Here is an 18,636-nt window from a genome sequence, read left to right as displayed (position 1 = left end):
AAAACTGTTTGGAGAATGAAAAACTTGTCAAAAAAGCCAAAACTCCAGTGAAGCCTTTGACAATCAGAGAGCGGCAGCCATGTTGAAGCACTGTGAACACACAAAAATCAAGGGAAATGCTGTCTGTGCATTTTTGAACCTGTTTTTTTTTATTTTGTTTTTTGTTTTCCCCATTACGTTTGCTGGTCACATGATGTTATTTATGATGTTTATGGATGCATGATCATATTTATCACATGGATTGGCTGATTAAAGACATTTTAAGACTTCTGTTCAGTTTTATTGTAATGTGCTTAACAACATGTTTGTTTCAGCTGGTTCGCTGATCTGTCCAGGTTTTCATTGAGAGGACTAATGAATTTGCTGATTTATGCGTAGTTTTTGCAGAATGCATATGTGCAAATGTTAGGCAGAATCTACACGGTTCCAGTTGGCTTTAAATAAAGTGAAATAAAGAGTTTTAAATCCTTTTATTAGGAAGTTGAAATAAAGGACCATGCTTTCAAAACAAGTTTAAATGGTATGTTTTTTTGTTGTTTTTCATCTCTTCTAAATTTAATCTTGACACCAGCACCAATTTAAACGACTGAAAGTCATTCCCGGTGTATTACACCAACATGGCTGCCATTCCTTTAACCCCTGAGGCTATTTTTCTGTTTCCATGCTTCATTTTCCACTTGTCTCGTTTAATTTGTGAATATTCAATAAAACCAAAGGGCTCTTAACCTCATTCTCTCTGTATTCTCTAGGTCTCATAACAACAAGCTACAGTCATCAGCCTCATAGAATACAACCACATGCTGTTCTAAATAAACTTTGAACATTTAATTCAAGATGGAACTCTATCCCAGTCAGCCAGCATCGCACATAGCCACAGCGTTTGGTGGAATATTGGACATAAAATGCTGTGGGTTTGGATCAAGAATGGACGGTTTACATTTTTGATTGTTAAAGCAATGAGTTTTGACTGGGATCATGCTCTCCAAAAGGATTTCTTTGTGGATTAAATGCCTACAAAAATGTTTTTTGTGAGTTTTTAAAACCCTTCGGAACCATGTTCACATTACCCAGGACGGCAGGAGTCTATCATGGGTGCACCTGTTGGTTTTTTCCCCTTCATATGATTCAGCATACTACTTCAGAAGTGGAATGTGGACGCAATCGGCTAATTGGTTTTTAAGCAATGGGGTAGCACGGGTTACCTTAAATAAGAAGGTGTTGCTTTAAGAATGCGTTGAGGACTGATGAAAGTGCTAGTTGAGAAGGTTTCCTGTTTGTATAACTTGTCTTTAACTTTTTTTTTTTTTTTTTGTATTACAACTGAAGAAATATTGATGTATATGAAACAAATAAATGGAGGGGACAGGATTCTCTCTTCTACATTGATTAAGATGTCTCTATATTCTCTTCATTTGAAAATTAATAACACTAATGTGATCTTCATAAAGAATCTGGCCATTTAGATTTGAAATTCATATTTTTCTTTTAATTGTGTGTTTGTGGATACATAAATGATCTAACACAATCATTCATATTTTGTCTAGATAATTGTGTTAAAGGGCACAAAATGAAACCACACATATTTTCTCATGTTTATAGTTAAGGATATGCTTTGTTATATTTTTATGGCAATAATTGTTTTGTTCCAATCTTTGATCTTATTAATGAATTTCTTTAATCAATTAAAGTGTTCATTAACAATTTGAAATTAACCAGTTGTTTTTCGTTATCAAACAAATAATTTCCTATTATAAATATGGTGAGTACACATACGCCAAAGGATTATTTAATTTACAGAAATACTAAATTCTTTTTTTGAATTGAGGCATGATATCTTCTGTTATTTTTGACTGTTTATTTTTCAACATAATGGATTCATGCGTTCTGTATACAGTGTAACTGTAATGGAGTACAGTGTAACACGTGGGGTACTGGCCTTTCTTCCACTATGGATTTTAAATTTCAGAAAGCCCAGCATTGTCGCCATTGACCAATCAGAATTAAACCTTGAGCCGTTTTGCCCCGCCTCTTTGTTACACGTACATTCCTTTCTACCCTGTGTTTCTACCAAAGCACCGATTTATGCATTTTAACAGAATAAATATATTTAATTAATATTAAGTAGTACATAATTTTACAGTTTTGCTATTTTATTTTATTGTTTAAAGTCATGTATAAAATAAAATTAACTGTTCGTTAAAGTTAACTAAATTAACATTATATAAATATGTATAGAGAACATTAAGTCAGATCATCAAATCAATAAAAGTCATATATATATTTATAATCTGAAAATATATAATCTGGTCATTTTAATGTAATTTCTTTTTAAAGGTAAATTAATCCCACTTCCCAGCAATCTAGTTGGCATTCTCGCCAGATCTCGCGTTAATACATAAGCCACGTCCCCACGCCAGCCGTGTGATTTTTCAAAACGGTCCAATGGGAAAGTGCTTTTGCTCGAACGGACCAATCAGATTCTCCATAGCGCGTGTTTAAAGGTCTGTTTCATACTTCCACCTTCTCAGTCCTTTGGTTAGAAGCGGTAAGTTCCTTCCTTTTTTCTTTTTTTTTTAAAGTTGGTTTATAATGTAGTTTTTCTAGTTTTAGTATTAGCAAGTAAAAATGTCTGATTTCTGAAGTGAGAACTGATTGTGATGTACCTTATGTTGATCTTTACACGAACATGTTTTTATTTTATTTTAATTTCTTTTAGGTTGCGAAATACTGTGATTAATCAAACGTCATTAAAATGTCTGCTGCTAACGAGAACACTGCACGACTTACTCAGTTCAAAAACAAAGGAAAAGATGCAACTGTAAGTAATACACATCCTGCTACAACAAAAAGTGCTGATATCAATTGTTTGCTTTCAGATGTGCCACAATTATGTTTCATATAAATGTCAAATGCTTTTATGTAGGAGCTGAGACGTCGAAGGATCGAAGTCAATGTTGAACTTCGTAAAGCAAAGAAAGACGATCAGATTTTGAAAAGGAGAAACGTGAGCATTCTACCGGATGAGGCCACCTCTCCCCTTCAAGAGAAAAGTCAGAACTGTCAGGTAGGTAACTTAGATGATATATCTTCTTGCATAATTCATGTTTAGGTATTACACATCGTAAGATATTTGTCCTTTTCAATTAGGCTCCGCACTGGACTGTGGAGGAGATCGTAAATGGTGTGAACAGTAATAACTTGGAGATTCAAGTCCAGGCCACCCAAGCTGCCAGGTAATGCCTAAAAGATAGCTAGCATTTTCATGTGCGAAAATATGCGTTTATATCAAGTGTTTTTCATATTATGATTTGTGCTATTGAAATGTAGGAAGTTGCTGTCAAGAGAGAGACATCCACCTATTGACCGCATCATCAGCGCTGGTCTGATTCCCAAGTTTGTGAACTTCTTGAGCCTGGCAGACTCTCCTCCCATACAGTTTGAGGCAGCCTGGGCTCTGACTAACATTGCATCTGGAACATCTGACCAGACCAGCGCTGTGGTTCAGGGAGGGGCCGTCCCAGCATTCATCGGCCTTATTTCTTCACCGCATGCTCATATTAGCGAGCAGGCAGTCTGGGCCCTTGGAAACATAGCTGGTGGGTGGCCATTAGCATTTCATTTAAATGAGATTCATGAATTTTGCCAAATTGGTTGTATGTTGAATTTGTTTTTGCCCTTTTTGTGTTTATAGGTGATGGCTCTGCATATAGAGATAAAGTCATTAAGCATGGTGCGATTGCCCCCTTATTAGCTCTGCTGGCTGTTCCTGACTTCTCTGTATTCCCTGTAAGTTTGTTTAAAAAAAAATAAAAAATCTGTGGGCAACATGAATACTAATATGAATGCGTGTGTAATTGAATAATGTGAAATGATTTGAGAACCACTTTGAACCACAGATTGAATTCATGGCTCAACTTGACTATCAATCGGCTCATGATGATTATTTATAGTATATATATATATATATATGTATATATGTGTGTAAATTATGTTCTTTTTTCCCCCCTCCTATTGTGTTTTGGGTTTAGCACTATTGGGTTTAAACTGCTATTTAAAATGTAGTGAGCATACTTTACCAGTAGGTGGCATCGAAACTTAATATTTTGGCCTGACTAACCAGTCTGTCTACTTCTGCAGTCTGGTTACCTGAGGAACGTCACCTGGACCCTGTCAAACCTGTGCCGCAATAAGAACCCTGCACCACCTCTAGAGGCTGTGAAACAGATACTGCCAACACTTATCCGCCTTCTGCATCATGATGATAAAGAGGTTCTGGCGGACACCTGCTGGGCCATCTCATACCTCACTGATGGGCCCAATGAAAGGATTGAGGTGGTGGTGCAGACTGGCGTGGTCCCTCAACTCGTGCAGCTACTGGGATCAGGAGAACTTTCCATTGTGGTAAGTTGGTGGAAAGTAATGCTCGTACAGGGAAGTTGTATAGGAGTGTGTATATGTATGTATATTTATCTTTTTATTTTTCCACAGACCCCTTCACTGCGTTCCATCGGTAACATTGTCACTGGCACAGATGAACAGACCCAAGCAGTGATCAACGCTGGTGCTCTTTCCATGTTCCCTGCTCTGTTGCGCCACCACAAGAACAACGTTCAAAAGGAGGCTTCCTGGACCTTGTCCAACATCACGGCTGGCAAGGACTATCAGATTCAGGAGGTCATCAATGCTGGCATTGTACCTTACCTGGTGGACGTTCTCAGACGGGTATGTTGCCACAGTATAAGTACACAATATAAGACTTGTCCATGAAGCTGTCTTTTTATTTATTTTGAACCATTTTCTCATACTTTATGCAGGGTGACTACAAGACCCAGAAGGAGGCTGTATGGGCAGTGACCAACTACACCAGCGGGGGCACAGTAGAGCAAGTGGTTTACCTTGTTCAGGCCAATATACTAGAGCCCTTGTTGAACCTGCTCTCCACTAAGGACAGCAAAACTATTCTTGTCATCTTGGATGCGATCACCAATATCTTTTTGGTATGATTCCTTTAAAGCCGGCATGAAATTAAAATGTCGTTTTTTTTTTTTTTTTTTTTTAAATGCATATTATAGATCTTATTTTTTTTTTGACCTTGTAATACTTGAAATGACTTCTATGGAAGCTTGTTTCCGCCACTGAATAATTAAATAATAATAATTGCGACCTTTTTACCTCACAATTCTGACTTTTTTTTTTTTCTCAGAATTGCGAGATATCAAGTCGCAATTGCGTGTTATAAAGTCAGAATTGTGAGAAACTATTCTGAGGTATAAAAAAAAAAGTCTGTCTTTTTTTTCTGTAGAATTGGACTTTATATCTCACAATTGAGAAAAGATGTCAGAATTGCGAGATATAAACTCGCAATTATGTGTTAAAGTCAGAATCGCGTGATATAAAGTCAGAATTCTGACTTTATTTCACGCAATTCTGGCTTTATTTCATGCAATTGCAACTTTATATCATGCAATTCTGACTTTATATCTCGCAATTCTGAGAAATAAAGTCAGAATTGCGAGATGTAAACTTGCAATTGTGAGAAAGTCACAATTATCTTTTAATGTTTTATTTTGTGGCGGAAACAAGCTTCCATAGACTTCTCTCGTGGTTTGTATTTAGGACTTAATTTTAATCTGCTAATATTGCCCCTTCAAGTTCACGTTCATCTGCTTCCTATAGAATCTTTTTTGACAATGTTTCACTTGACTGTTCATCTAAATACGAAACAAAATATATTTTGCTACTGCTGTTTCATTGTGACTTTAAATCAGGGATTTTATACAGTGTCAAAACCTGCCTCTTATTTGACTAGATTATTATTTATTTTTTCTTATTATTTTTTTCAAAAAAAATTTAAGGCTGGTGAGAAGATTGGTGAGGTCGATAAGCTGTCCCTGATGATGGAGGAATGTGGCGGCCTGGACAAAATCGAAGCTTTGCAGTCCCATGAAAATGAAATGGTCTATAAGGCCTCTCTCAACCTTATTGAAAAGTACTTCTCTGGAGAGGTCGGTTGAATGTAAACTTTCAAAATCTTAAGTGATGCATTATTTTGTGTAGGTTTGCTCAATTTGTGTATTAATAGTTTGCTTGTTATATTAATTGGCAAAAAAAAGCATCTCAACCCTCTTTAAATGTTTTGAAAGTGGTGTCTAGCTGTTCTTATACTTAATAACCTGCTTTCTCATGCTTGAACCTGCGTTTCCTAAATGCATGATATTTATTTCCATCTTGCAGGAGGAAGAGGATGAATGTGTCGCCCCTGAAGCTACAACTGATGGCTATGCATTCCAGATCAATGACAACCAAAGCACTTTCAACTTCTAAATATCTGATCTGTGTGTTTGTTTTGTGTATGATTGTTCTGATCATTTCTGCACCACTTGTCTTGTTCATGTTAGTCTTTGTGACGACCTCATGCTCTGAGTTGTACATACTAATCTGTTTCAATTTTATTTGTTGTAAATAAAAAAAGTAAAAGAACAAAACTGGGGGTTTTGTGTGTGTATCTTTATCCAAGAATTCAAATAAATATAAATATGAATAAATAATGGTGGGAAAACGAGTGCTTCCAAAGGCCATATGTTATCTATAAGTATGGATTACAGAGCTCTATGAATAACAAGTGGGTCTGATGTCACCTTTTGGGCGGTTTTAGTGGCTCAGCAGAAGCCAGACACCTAACAAACCACATTTCCTCAATTCAGTCGCCTGTAGCGAATACTAGCGATACAACTTTTCCCTCAAGGTCTCCTTGGAAGGGCAGCAGAAGAACCCGAGTGCGGTTCGTTCGTGGAAAATGCGGAGAACTTCAGGAGGTCTCTGTAAGCGGATCTTTTTAGGGAACGTCGTGGACTTACTTTCGCAGAGGGTAGAAATACGAGCAGCACGTTAAAGCCGAGTGAGTGAGTGTATGTATGTAGACATGGCAGGGCTGTGCACATCCGGGCCACAGGACCGTGACTCCATTATTTTCTGTTCACTGTGAAACTGGCGTTGAGAGGAACCAAAAAGCAACTCAATAGCACATTCGACTCGTTTTCAGTAGTCATCCTGGATAAGGGACAAGGACATGTCTAATCAAGGAGTTAGAAGAAATGGACCCGTCAAGTTGCGTTTAACAGGTAAGGAATTTGCGACATCGTACAGTTTCATCTGAAACTGGCTAGCTGGCTAACAGCTATTGCTTTAAGTCATTGTGGTGTTCCAATCGTTACATATGGACTTCCATTTAAATGCCCTATAGTGTGTTTAATTGTCAGTTAATAAATGATGTTTTTGGCGAATATGTGACCGAAACTGGCGTTTTTTGCAGCGTTGCGTTCTTTAGCGGGCTGGACAGCGTCATAATGGATCCTTCTATGGAGCGCGAACGCAACTATTAGGCTACAATTCTTATGCGTTCATTGTTTACGTTCTCTAAGTTGCGTTGCGAGTAGGCTATCCTTAATGTGCTTTTTTATAGCAAATACACGTAACGTTAGTTACACGCGCAGGGATCTAGGGCTTTTAATAAATGCTTGGCGATTGGTTCCACGAACGAAATGGCTTGGCTATTCACAAAATCAGTGTTATAATTTCCTAAACGCGCACATTTAAAGTGTATTTTTATGTAACGTTAGCCAGTTGCGCCAAATCCAAGATGTGGGTTTTAAGAAATCATTATCACATTAATCCTAGTCTGCAAGCGTTTAATCTCATTGTATTTGAAATGTTTGCACCATGTGGCACTGAGATAGTATTTGACCAATTACTTTTAACTAGTTACATTTTGGAGGGATTTAAAAAACAAAAAAACATGTCGCTTTTTCGAAAATGAAGCGTGCGACAGAACCTCTAGTATCGATTTTACACAAAAACTCAATTGTGGGGTGCCACGATACGATATTACCACGGTTCTTTATCCACGATACGATATTATTGTAATAATAAACGTTTTGCGAGATGCTGAGTATTGCAATAAAATATATTCCAATTTATTCAATTGCTAAATGTCCCCAAAGGAAATATATGGACAAAGTTTGTTTTTTATGTAATAAGTTCTCGGTCTGTTCATTTCACATCTTCATATCCATCTCCTTCATCCCCTTCCTTGTTCAGTATTTTTCTCCCTGGTATTGTTGACATTTTAATAGAAATTAAAACTTTTAAACAATAATGTTTGCACATTTCAATGCATGCAAACTCAATTTAGTATGTTTGTTTTTACAAAACATATTGTTTTAAGCAGTTTTACAAAGATCAACCTTACTCACACCTTAATGAACATGTGACACTGCTGAATCATATTTCTATCGTGGTTTTAGGAAATTTACATACATTTGCCATTAACAGCGTGTACTGTTTTTTTCCCCGTTGTGAAATAGCCTTCACAACAACACTAAACAGTTTGAGTAAAAAAAGAATAGCTAACAGCTGGCTTGAAGTGCAGATGTGATGTGATGGCATGTTGAATTAGCACATTTATTAAGACTACCCCGAGCAGTCCATGTTCAGAAAATATGCTAGAACGTGCTTCCCTCACAGTTCACAGTTAGCACTGATTCACCTGTTTGTGAAATTAGTCTAAACAAAAGATTTCAATTTATTATTATTTCACGCACTATAAGCGTGGTTTTTACAGTAAGATAAGCACAGTATTCGCAATCCCGAGCTGAAATTCTGGCCCTGAAAAGATCAATACTTGGCGTCCGTGTATTGATACAATATCCCCACGCAAAATATCATGATACTGCGCTGTATCGATTTTAGAAAGCAGACGTAGAGGTTATGTAGTTTTTGCTCCACATGTGAGTAACATTGGTTTCACAGGACCAAGATATGCTTTTGTTGTAATGTTAGCTCTAGTAACAGGACAGTTTTTGTGTGTCGTCATTTGTCTGGAGGTTGTTTGTCCACCATATACATTTTTTTTCATGGAGCATTGTTTTGCTTCGCTTCAGCTATGATGAAGAGACATCCACTCTTGCATTGCATGTTTGTGCATTTTGTGGGTGGAGCAATGAGGATGAGGAGGAGGAGGAGGAGGGGGGGGGGTTGTTTGGGTTGATTTCAAATACCAACAGTGTTTCTCAGAAATCACTTACTGCATCGTTAATATAGATCTACTGATAAATGGCAACATTTTGTTCTAAATCTCTGCCTCAAGCTTTATCCACTTTATAACCTGAGATATTGTAGACTTATTTATCTTTTAATTTTAAATGTTTTATTATTAATATATATCCATCATTCTTATGCTTTTATTGTTGTACTCTAATTTATCATTGTGTTAAAATAAAGTAAAACAATAAAAAATTGGTTCTTGAAACTCAAATCTTGAAGAAACTGTCAGTTGATCGATAATTTGTAAAAGCTATAATTGTTTACAATATCATCAATCACTTAGCAAAATTAAAATATTAGAGATATTTTAAATAACAACCATTGCGATTGTTTTTTGTTGTTGTTTTTTTTACATGTCCAATGAGATCATTTTTAATTGTTTTATTTATATTTTTTGACATTAATAAATAGTTTAATCATTTGACTACAACAATAAAGACATAAAATGCATTATGAATATTTTTGTAATAGGTGCCTATATGTTTATTTGGCCTATATCACTGTTAAGTTTAAAATCGTACTCATTTCTCACGTGAATGGCTGTTACATAAAAAGATGTGTAATTTATGCAAACAAAAAGTAAGTTGGGTTTCCTGTGAGCACTGCTGTTTCCTGTTGAACTCTTGGTTTTGTTGTTGAGTGGTGTTCTTTGAAGACCCACCAAATGGCGATGAAACCCCATGTTGAAGAACCAAAAATGTGAATATGGGTGAAAAATATTTCTCAACCTTATTATCAGTCTGTCTCTGTAAAAGTTTCTGTTCATGACCTCAGGGAATGCTTTCCACAATGAAGCATACTGTGCAGTGAAATCAACCTCCAAGTATGCAGCAGGATGTTGTAGTATTCATCATGACCCAGCAGTGTGGTTGTGGGAGGAAGCAGCAGTCTGTGAGACAGGAAGATTCGTCTGTGGGGCTCTGGAGATGTCTGGCTCTCGCATATAGAAAGAGCTCATTTTCCTCCCTGGTTGCTGTTGCACCCTTAAATGAGCTATTTACACTGTACTGTGGGTTGGAATGAGGATAAAAGTTTTTACAATGACTGACCTGCTGTCATCTCGCAGCTTCCTACCGGTTCCCAGTGCTGCACTATATAAGAGATTAACCTAGTTGTACCACAGTGCAACACATTTTTCAGGAATCAAGACGTCCTCTTTGGTTTAAAGCGTTTTAATGTCTCTCTGATGTCATTTATTATGAAGACGACTATTCACAGTGGCTGCTGTACATGCATACAGATTTTATTCCCATTTCAGTGGCAATCGCATTAAAGGCTGTGCATTACAGTGATTTTACCATGGTTTGCTTCACATTTTGGCTAAGACCTCTGAGGTAAAATCACTGAAAAGCATACCAAGGGCTTATGGACCCTTTTCACAAAACATTTACACAGTTATTAACGTCGTAAATCTAGCAAAGTGTTTCGTTTTCATTAATAATAGGCTAATATATTTATAACAGAAAACCAGTTAACACTGTTGCACAAGTGTCATTTTTTGTATCACACAAGTTTGTTTAAATTGTGATCCATAAGCCCACTTTTAAGGATGACCACTTCCTAGTGACTTTGTACAATTTAGTCATTATGCTTTATTAAAGCAGCACTCAGTAGCTTCGGGACTTCTTCGCTGTATTCTCGCTTTTTGCTTGCAGGTTTCTCTCTAGAGCTCCCCCCACAGCTTTGGAATAGATATTTGACAACACTGTCGTAAAAACTCGTTGGTGATTCTCAGACACCAGAGGCTATAGATCAACGACATCAAAGCAGACGGGACATTCTTTAAAACGTCTTCTTCATTCGGGTTCGGACAGCGTGAGGGAGCGCAATAATGACAGCATTTTAGCAGATTTCTTTTGGCCGTAAAGCAATTGTTTACATCGCGAGACCTGATATCACGCGAGACTTCCTGACGCAGCGGCCGGCGGCCCGCCGGCTCAAAGTTGCAAGTGCGTATTTTCCGCTCACGGGCACCAGGGGGGTGCGAAACGACCACCATTCAACCCGAAATAAGTAATATAACCATTCCAATGACTCCGAAGCTGTTCAGTTAAGGTAAAAAAAGTTACTTAGTTCACCTTTAAAAGGTATGGCTGCCCCCCTACTAGTTGACTAAACGTTAATCAGCAAGAAGAGGCTTAGTCAATCAAATTTTAATTAGTCAGTTAGTCACAGAAAAACTTTAAATGCTCATTATTATGGTTTAGCTAGTATTTCTCTGTAATGTAGAACAATGTTATAATCTTTCTTAGCCCTGAAACTTAAATCATTTTCGATGCCACTCCCCAAACCCAAGTACAAATATAATTAAATGAATATCATAAACATCCGACTAGTTGGCTTAAATGAGCGATAACTAGTGGACTAGAAAATCTGTAGTCTGGAGCCGCCCTATGAAAATAATCAATTGAGAATTCATTCAAGAACTCAAACGCAAGCATAAACACAAAAAATATATAAAATCCCCATAATGCACGATGAAAGTGACTTCTGAAGCCATACAATAGCTTTGAAAGAAATTTAAGTCATCATTTGGAGAAAGTCTTACTTTATAGCCGTAGTCATAACTCAATTTAAATGGAAAAGAGCAGATTAGACATTTTCCTATAAAGATCTCCTTTTGTGTTCCACAGAAGAAAGTCAGTCATACAGGTTCGAGAAGCAAATCTGAGAGCTTTCTGTCCCTCCATTAACAGTTACGCAACTGACACTTTGAAACTTCAGAAAGTTCATAAAGAGATCGATGTGTTTCTGAAGAGACTCGATCGCTTTATATGATGAACAGATTGAATTTAGGCTTTTATTCCCTTTTTACTATGCTTTCGATCTGATACCAAGTACTATCAAGGACAATATCAATACCACAACTGACTTTTTAGCATTTTCTGAGGACAAAATGGGTAAGCAATTTACCATTATATGTGAAACTTGAAAGCTACTCTTTATAAATTTAATAGGCCAAAAATAGGTCAAAATGACTAATACTTCAGGATCAATCCATCATTATTTTACACTAGAGTAATGAAAATTAATAGGTGAAAAATGCTAATAATCGTAATAGCTCTAAAATAGGCTTTATTGCCTTCATGCCCAATAAAATTCCTTTTTCATTTGATTTTGGGATGAAATATTGACTTAATCTAGACATGTTTTGTGACTTTCACCCTTATGCATTGAAATATTATCGAAATGGTCATAGACCATTGAGAATATTCAGAATTAAAGAAGAACTCTGGATGAATTATAGTAATGAGAATTTGAGGGGAACATGTTTAATCATCATTAAAATAATTTTACAAGGTAAATGGCTAAATGTTCTTTATGCGAAATACAATAACTTTTTTTTGATTGTGAAAAGTCTGAAGACTCTTGTCTTCTTACAGATATAGAAGATGCAGTAGGAAAGGACAAGGATGAAACGTTGTCATGTCCACACAGCTGAAGAGTCCATATGCAATTACCTCATGTCTCTCATACATTCGATGTGACTAACTTTGCCATCATTTTTTTTTATTAATATAATAATAATAATATTCATCTTCATCTCACTGTCTCATCTCATCCTGCTGTGTGACTCACTGCGTGGTTTGGCATCTACACGCTCTTTTACTCTATTTATGCTTTGGCGTAAATAGGATCCTTGTTTTGTTATTCTCAGACTGTATAGAAAGATTATACATTTCAAATAAAATGTCAATTCTATTTTCCTTCTTAATACACATTCCTTGTCATCAAAATGTAATAACCTGCTGCACCTCTGAAACAACTTTCCTTGTTGGCTGACATCATCAAGCACTCTCATCTTTCAACCCCTCCCCAGTCAAGCCCAGCACTACTTGTTTTTTCTCATTGAATATCCTGTTTCTCTCAGAAATGTCATATTGCTAAAGTGAAATGGGTTATGTTGACTGTAAGCATGCAATGCAGCATTAGTCCAGCACAAAGTTTCTCATCCATAGCTGGGAGTGTTTTATTTGTTGGCATCAGACAGTTGTCCTTGTGTAATTGTGATGTAATGGTTAATGGAATGCCATTTCAGCCATGTGGGTCTCCAGACGGAGCGGCTGGTAAAAAACACCATGTTTAGCTGCATACGGCTGTCGACTCGGCTGCCAAATTTCCGAATTGCATTCTAGCGGAGAGTTTAAAGGGCAGGAGGGGAAAAAAAACAACAAATCGAAAGCAGGCGAAAAGAAAGTGCAATAATTGCACACCATTTGTAAGCGTTTTTCTTCTCCGACTGAGAGCCCTCAAATGATTGAAATTGTTCCACCAATTAATAGACTGAGACTGGATTTCCTGTTGGTTCAGCTGCTCTGCTGGAAGGCGAAGGCCGAGACGGCGGGTTGTGCTTACAAGCCACTGCATCTGAACTGTAACGGCCAGATAAGCAGGACAGCTGCGACAGAAACGCAGACGCAGGGTGTTTAAATAAGAGACCCAACTGAACTAACTGCTGCACTGTGCAATACTTCAGACCAGGTGTGAAGATGTTAGAAGCGTTTAGATGTGTTTTTTCATGTCCCTGAGCAATAATGCTGTCTGTTTTTCTTGTTTCTTTTTTTTTTTTCTAAACCTTGATTGACCAGATTGGACTGGGGGAAATGTGATCCAGGATCAGAAACTGGCTTGTGGTCCGATGCCAGCTGAGACAAGTCTGCGTTTGACTTCCACCGCATGTCTGGCTGAAAATGAAAACATTTGGCTAGACATTCCTCATTAGCACTGTTTAATTCTGTAGATCAAGAACAGCTTTCAAGAAACTTCACATGGTATTGTGGTCAGGCTGGACGATTTTTAATTGTAAACATTTGGATGTTTAACTTGTATATCTGTGCTTAGGGACCCTGATAAAATGCACATGGGATAGCATTTTTTTTCTGCCAAGTAATGTAATAGGTGTTCGGCCAAACATCATGTAACACCGGTAACGCAGACTATCGCTGCAAGCCTGATGTGAAATCTGGGCTTTAGTTGGTCCAGACGAGCAGGTATCATGAGCACACCCAGGTTTAACACGTTATTTTAAGGTGACATTTTGCCCAATCCCGCCCTCGGTCTAGTACGAGTTTGACACCCGTGCTTTAACCTATGACATCATCAAACATCATGCCAACTAATGTAAGCACACTTAATCTAATTGTCTGTGTTTGACAGCGACGTTTGTGACCTCTGCTCTGCCTGATCTCTTAAAGGTGCAGTATGTTATTTCTCAAAGTCGTTGCTGAACATTGTTGATATTTGAAATCAACCCAAACAAACACACCCCTCTCTTCATTGCTCCGCCTCCAAAGCTCACCCTTCAACGATAACCGCCCTTTTCCGAGTCGGCCTTGAACCTCGATCGCTGACATGCGAGGTGGGTGCACTAACAAGGACACTAAACAGTAAACACCACATTCTCTAGCAGTCTTCAGCATGCACAACTCTCGCTAGCTGGCCTCCATTACACACGCAATGCAAGAGTGGGTGTCTATTTATCGTAGCAGATGCGCAACAAAATAATGCTTCACGAAAAATAAAGCCAAGATGATGAACGAACGACAAGGAAGCAAAAAAAAATAACATACACAAGAGTAAATGCAAACAAGAGTTCGTTGTTAGTTGCAAACAACACAGCAGCTCCAGACAAACAATGACACTCAAAACCAGTGTTCTTCACGTAACCAAAGCAACCTCCGCATCTCTCCAGCTCTGGAAAACTTTTCTAATATTAACACTCATTCCTGATCATAACCCTTCATTTTCCAGCGATGTTCTTATGAGCTTCTCTTTTGTAATGTCTCTCAGCCATTTCTCTTTCTACAGTCTTTATTTAAATCTCCCTCTTGCTCGTTCTCTCTCCTCCACCGTCATTCGCCCCCTACACGTTTGTTGACGTGTCTGGTTATGTCGGTCCGACCAACTTTCAAACAGCGTTTTTCAAATATCGCTTACCCCACCTTTAACATGTCTGGTTCTCATCTAATATTTAGACCTACAGCTATGTTGGAGGTCACATTATTGATTTGTTTGGAAATATTGGCCTAATTTCATATCACAACTTTAGGGGATTTCAAGTAAATATTTTACTGATATTAAGACTCGTTTTCAGAGAATATATTAACATATAAGTTTCTTTTCTTACTCTATTAACAAATTGTTCTTTTTGTTGTAAGAACAGTTTGCCAATTGTTTCGTTTAAGCACAATGTGATTACATTCTCATTTGATTTTGGGGTGACATATAAACATCTAGACAGGTTTTGTGAGTTTCATCTATGTAATCAGACAGTAGCTAAATGTAAATAAACTAGCTACGCAAATGCAAATGATGCAAGTTTCTGTTTTAAACATAAATCTCAGTAAATTAAGTCAGATTTGTGCTTAGAACAGGAAAATAAAGTATTTGCCAATGGGGTCTAAAATATATAAATATGTTCTTTGAAAGCAATGTCAATATTTTTCAGTTTAGTCGGTTGTTGGATAGGTGGTTAACCATCTTAAGACCCTAGTGCCGTTATTAGCCAATGCTGATAGTTTAAAATAGCCAAATATTGGTCATTTGTGGTCAATATGTTGCTCTTCTGCTCTTTCATTGTATTCATAGGATCTTTAAGAGCAGTGCTGTTTATAGTAGACGACACTGATGGATTGTTAGGAAAATTAACTCAGCTAAACTACATGCTGTTTATGGGGGTTTCAGATGGGAAAGTACTTCTGTGTTGATCAGATAGAGGCGCTTAATGGTTTACAGTTGGAAAAGCATGCCAGGGTTTGTCTCTAGTGGGAATTAAATTGATAAATGGCAATAGACTAAAATACACGTCTTCTTCTGACAAACAGTAGACTAGATTTTATTAAACCTTCCCTGCTGGAAAATCCTACTTATATATCTTTTTTTTCTTTCCGATTATTCATTCACATAATATAGCTTGTGTAAAAGTGATGCAAACCTCATATTCATCAAATTTTTCTGCTCTCTCAAACTTCTCAGATCAGACGTGAACTTTCCTCTCGCAGGTAAATTCAGGGTCCGTCCGCAGAGCCACACACAGCAGTGGTCTCATTTGGGAACAGATCTTAATGTTTACCTGACGCAGCTCCAAGTGCACCTAGGCAGTCGTCCAGGCTTCCTGAGGTCTGCGCTGTTTAGTCTGAGCCCACTACCCTAGACCTTCCTCCACCGGTGCACAACGTCTTTTTCCTTTTTGTTGAAGTGTTAAAGGTCTGGGTTATATGACCCGGATCTTTGGGTTTCCCTGCCACATTTTTGAGCCATATACTTCAGGATGTTGATGTTGTCTCATTTCTGATTTTCATGACATGAATATGAGAACAAAGCGTGTAACCTTTTGCACCAGAGAGAATTATTCAAAGCTGTTTGTTTTTTTATTAATACCGTAGTTGTAGCCAAAGGGCATTGCCGTGGGTTGGGTGGATTTAGCTTTCAATTTGGTGAAATCCTTCCTGGTGTGATTAGATGAAACATCCCACATACCTTCATTAATTTAGGTCATCAAGTTAATCATAAGGGAACTACACTTAAACTTTAATTCAACCTGAGTGTGAACAATCAGGCAAATATTAGTTTTCTCAAAATCGCTTGTACTCCTTCCAAAATGTTTTAGTTCAGTGAAATCTTGTTCCTGGAGGTTTTGCTTCAAATAAAGTATAAATGTTACCAACATTAAAGCCCTTCAAGAAAATGTGTGCGGTCAATTTTTTTGCGGAAAACAACCACATGCTTGTCAATTATGATTTCTTCATCAAGATGGAGGAATGCCGACCTTCTTGTCTCACAGATCATGCAAATGGTTTATGTTTGTTGATCAAATCTAATGTAGTTTGTTTTGGCTTTGTCGCAGTGATTCCTACAGAACATTTTTGTCCACACTTCAAAGATTTTAAGATTGAAATAAATAATAATTTGCAGTTTAGTAAATTAGTTGATTCAGTTAAGTCTTGATTTGTCAGCCTTTTTGATTCATTAAAAGGAACCAGTTCATATGAGTTGTTTGTTCATGAATCGTACTATGCTGGTTGGCCATTGTTTTAGGTTATGATTTAGTAAAAAAAAAAAAAAACAGATTCATAAAGAGTCATTCATTTATGAATTGGACAACACAATAGAAAAACATGTTTTCTTGCCATTTATTTTGCACTAAGTTGCAATTTATTCAATTCAACTGCAAACGTACATTTACAAATAATAAAAGCAGAGAAGGAAGATTACTTTGTTGACTCAGTTAGCCTATTTGAAACTGTAGCTTGTCAATTAAACTTTTTGTATGTTGTGCATCTGCTATTTTGTGTCTCTAACAATAAATATAGTTTTAAATGGTAAATGTACATGATTCAGACACTTTTCCACCAGGTAAATTATTCACAAAGGGCGTAAATAGTCTCCGTCATGCAAGCTTTCAGTATCAGCGTAGGCCAATCCCTTGATTTGTGACCCAAAATAAATGATGCACAGTCTGAGATGCAACCACAGACAAATTCTGGGATAGCCACTGATGGTTCTTAAGTCTCTTGTGTTTTCTTTCAGTCTTATGTGGCCTACAATTTGTGACTAAGAGTTCTCTCAGACCTCTGACTAAGAGATTGACCTAGACACTGTAAAGAAGGTGGTGGAAAATTGATTCCAGAACTACGATCCGATCCGATAATGTCTTTGCACCTCCTGTAGCAATGTTCTCAAATGGTCATTTAAGTTCACCCTTGATAAGTGCACGTCTTGACTTAGATGTGAGCTCAGCCAAACAGGATGCCAAGTCGTGGCCTAATGAATGAGATACCAATCCGGTGAGTGAGAAAGCAAAACTAAATCCTTCCCTACTCACGAAAATCACGAAAGGGGGGAAACCGGAGAGTGCGGTAGGAGGAAGCGAATTCGAGATTACACCTAGCTCTCCACTAACAACGAGTCGACCTCTCCACCCTTCTCTCCTTTCCTCCGCCGTCTTTCCCGTACTGTTTTAAGAAGCTAAGTAGGAAGGAGTGGCGCAGAGAAAGGAAGCCTTTTGTTTACAGACGAACAATGCTGTGAATAAGAGCATGTGGCCCTAGAACTGGAGACAAAACATGGCTCAGACGGGCAGGGCAAGGCTGGGCCGGTCCGCAGATAGTGTGAGGGGAAGCTGGGTAAGAGAGAGAGAGACGGGGAGGAAGGAGGCCTGCATTCCAGTGAGATGCCTCAGCCTGTTTGGAGTGACTGGATTATACATTCAGAAAGTCGTGGATGAACTCACGGGCAGATATTTTAGTAAGGCAAGCTTTTAGGTAGTCAACCATTTTGTTCCACCACAAAAGACCCCATGAAAACAAAATAGGAACTTTGTGGATTTTAGTTGGGATTAGGATGTTTGTTAGCTTTGAGGCTATATAGTTCATGTGTTTACATTACACATTTTTACACTATAATGAATATATATATATATATATATATATATATATATATATATATATATTTTAAATATAATCAGAAAAAGTTGACATTATTACTGATTTATTCATAACAATTATTTTACTCTATTGATAACCATAGTTTACA

The 18,636-nt window shown here is 37.5% G+C and overlaps 3 protein-coding genes across 3 annotated transcripts in view; all 3 read left to right on the top strand.

Moving 5' to 3' along the window:
- The window catches only part of bptf (bromodomain PHD finger transcription factor), a 33,406-nt gene extending 32,020 nt beyond the window's left edge, over positions 1 to 1,386 (top strand). Inside the window, 1 exon segment of the mRNA XM_082162352.1 lies at positions 750 to 1,386. Within this exon segment, the coding sequence (XP_082018478.1) occupies positions 750 to 786 (37 nt within the window). The 3' untranslated portion in view covers positions 787 to 1,386.
- Positions 1,387 to 2,658: 1,272 nt separating this feature from the next.
- Positions 2,659 to 6,485, top strand: kpna2 (karyopherin alpha 2 (RAG cohort 1, importin alpha 1)). Its single transcript, XM_082162218.1, has 10 exons — positions 2,659 to 2,818; positions 2,924 to 3,064; positions 3,148 to 3,233; positions 3,328 to 3,596; positions 3,692 to 3,786; positions 4,138 to 4,401; positions 4,489 to 4,722; positions 4,815 to 4,997; positions 5,856 to 6,005; positions 6,235 to 6,485. Exons 1-10 carry the CDS (start codon positions 2,753 to 2,755, stop codon positions 6,322 to 6,324), a joined length of 1,578 nt encoding a protein of 525 aa, XP_082018344.1. The 5' UTR covers positions 2,659 to 2,752; the 3' UTR covers positions 6,325 to 6,485.
- A 179-nt stretch (positions 6,486 to 6,664) lies between these two features.
- smurf2 (SMAD specific E3 ubiquitin protein ligase 2) overlaps positions 6,665 to 18,636 on the top strand; it is a 53,258-nt gene continuing 41,286 nt past the window's right edge. The window contains exon 1 of the mRNA XM_082162070.1: positions 6,665 to 7,121. Within this exon, the coding sequence (XP_082018196.1) occupies positions 7,070 to 7,121 (52 nt within the window). The 5' untranslated portion in view covers positions 6,665 to 7,069. The remainder of the gene's footprint in view (positions 7,122 to 18,636) is intronic.

Source organism: Leuciscus leuciscus (genome assembly GCF_965113295.1).
Source record: "Leuciscus leuciscus genome assembly, chromosome: 1".
Classification (NCBI taxonomy): domain Eukaryota; kingdom Metazoa; phylum Chordata; class Actinopteri; order Cypriniformes; family Leuciscidae; genus Leuciscus; species Leuciscus leuciscus.
This window is presented reverse-complemented; position numbering and strand designations above follow the sequence as displayed.

What these genes read in the sequence shown, in the direction of transcription:
- kpna2 (XM_082162218.1), top strand. Translation starts at nt 2,753, where the DNA reads ATGTCTGCTGCTAACGAGAACACTGCACGACTTACTCAGTTCAAAAAC. An exon ending in CAGGCCACCCAAGCTGCCAG is followed by an intron (nt 3,234 to 3,327) that starts GTAATGCCTAAA and finishes ATTGAAATGTAG; the next exon opens with GAAGTTGCTGTCAAGAGAGA. An exon ending in CTGACTTCTCTGTATTCCCT is followed by an intron (nt 3,787 to 4,137) that starts GTAAGTTTGTTT and finishes CTACTTCTGCAG; the next exon opens with TCTGGTTACCTGAGGAACGT.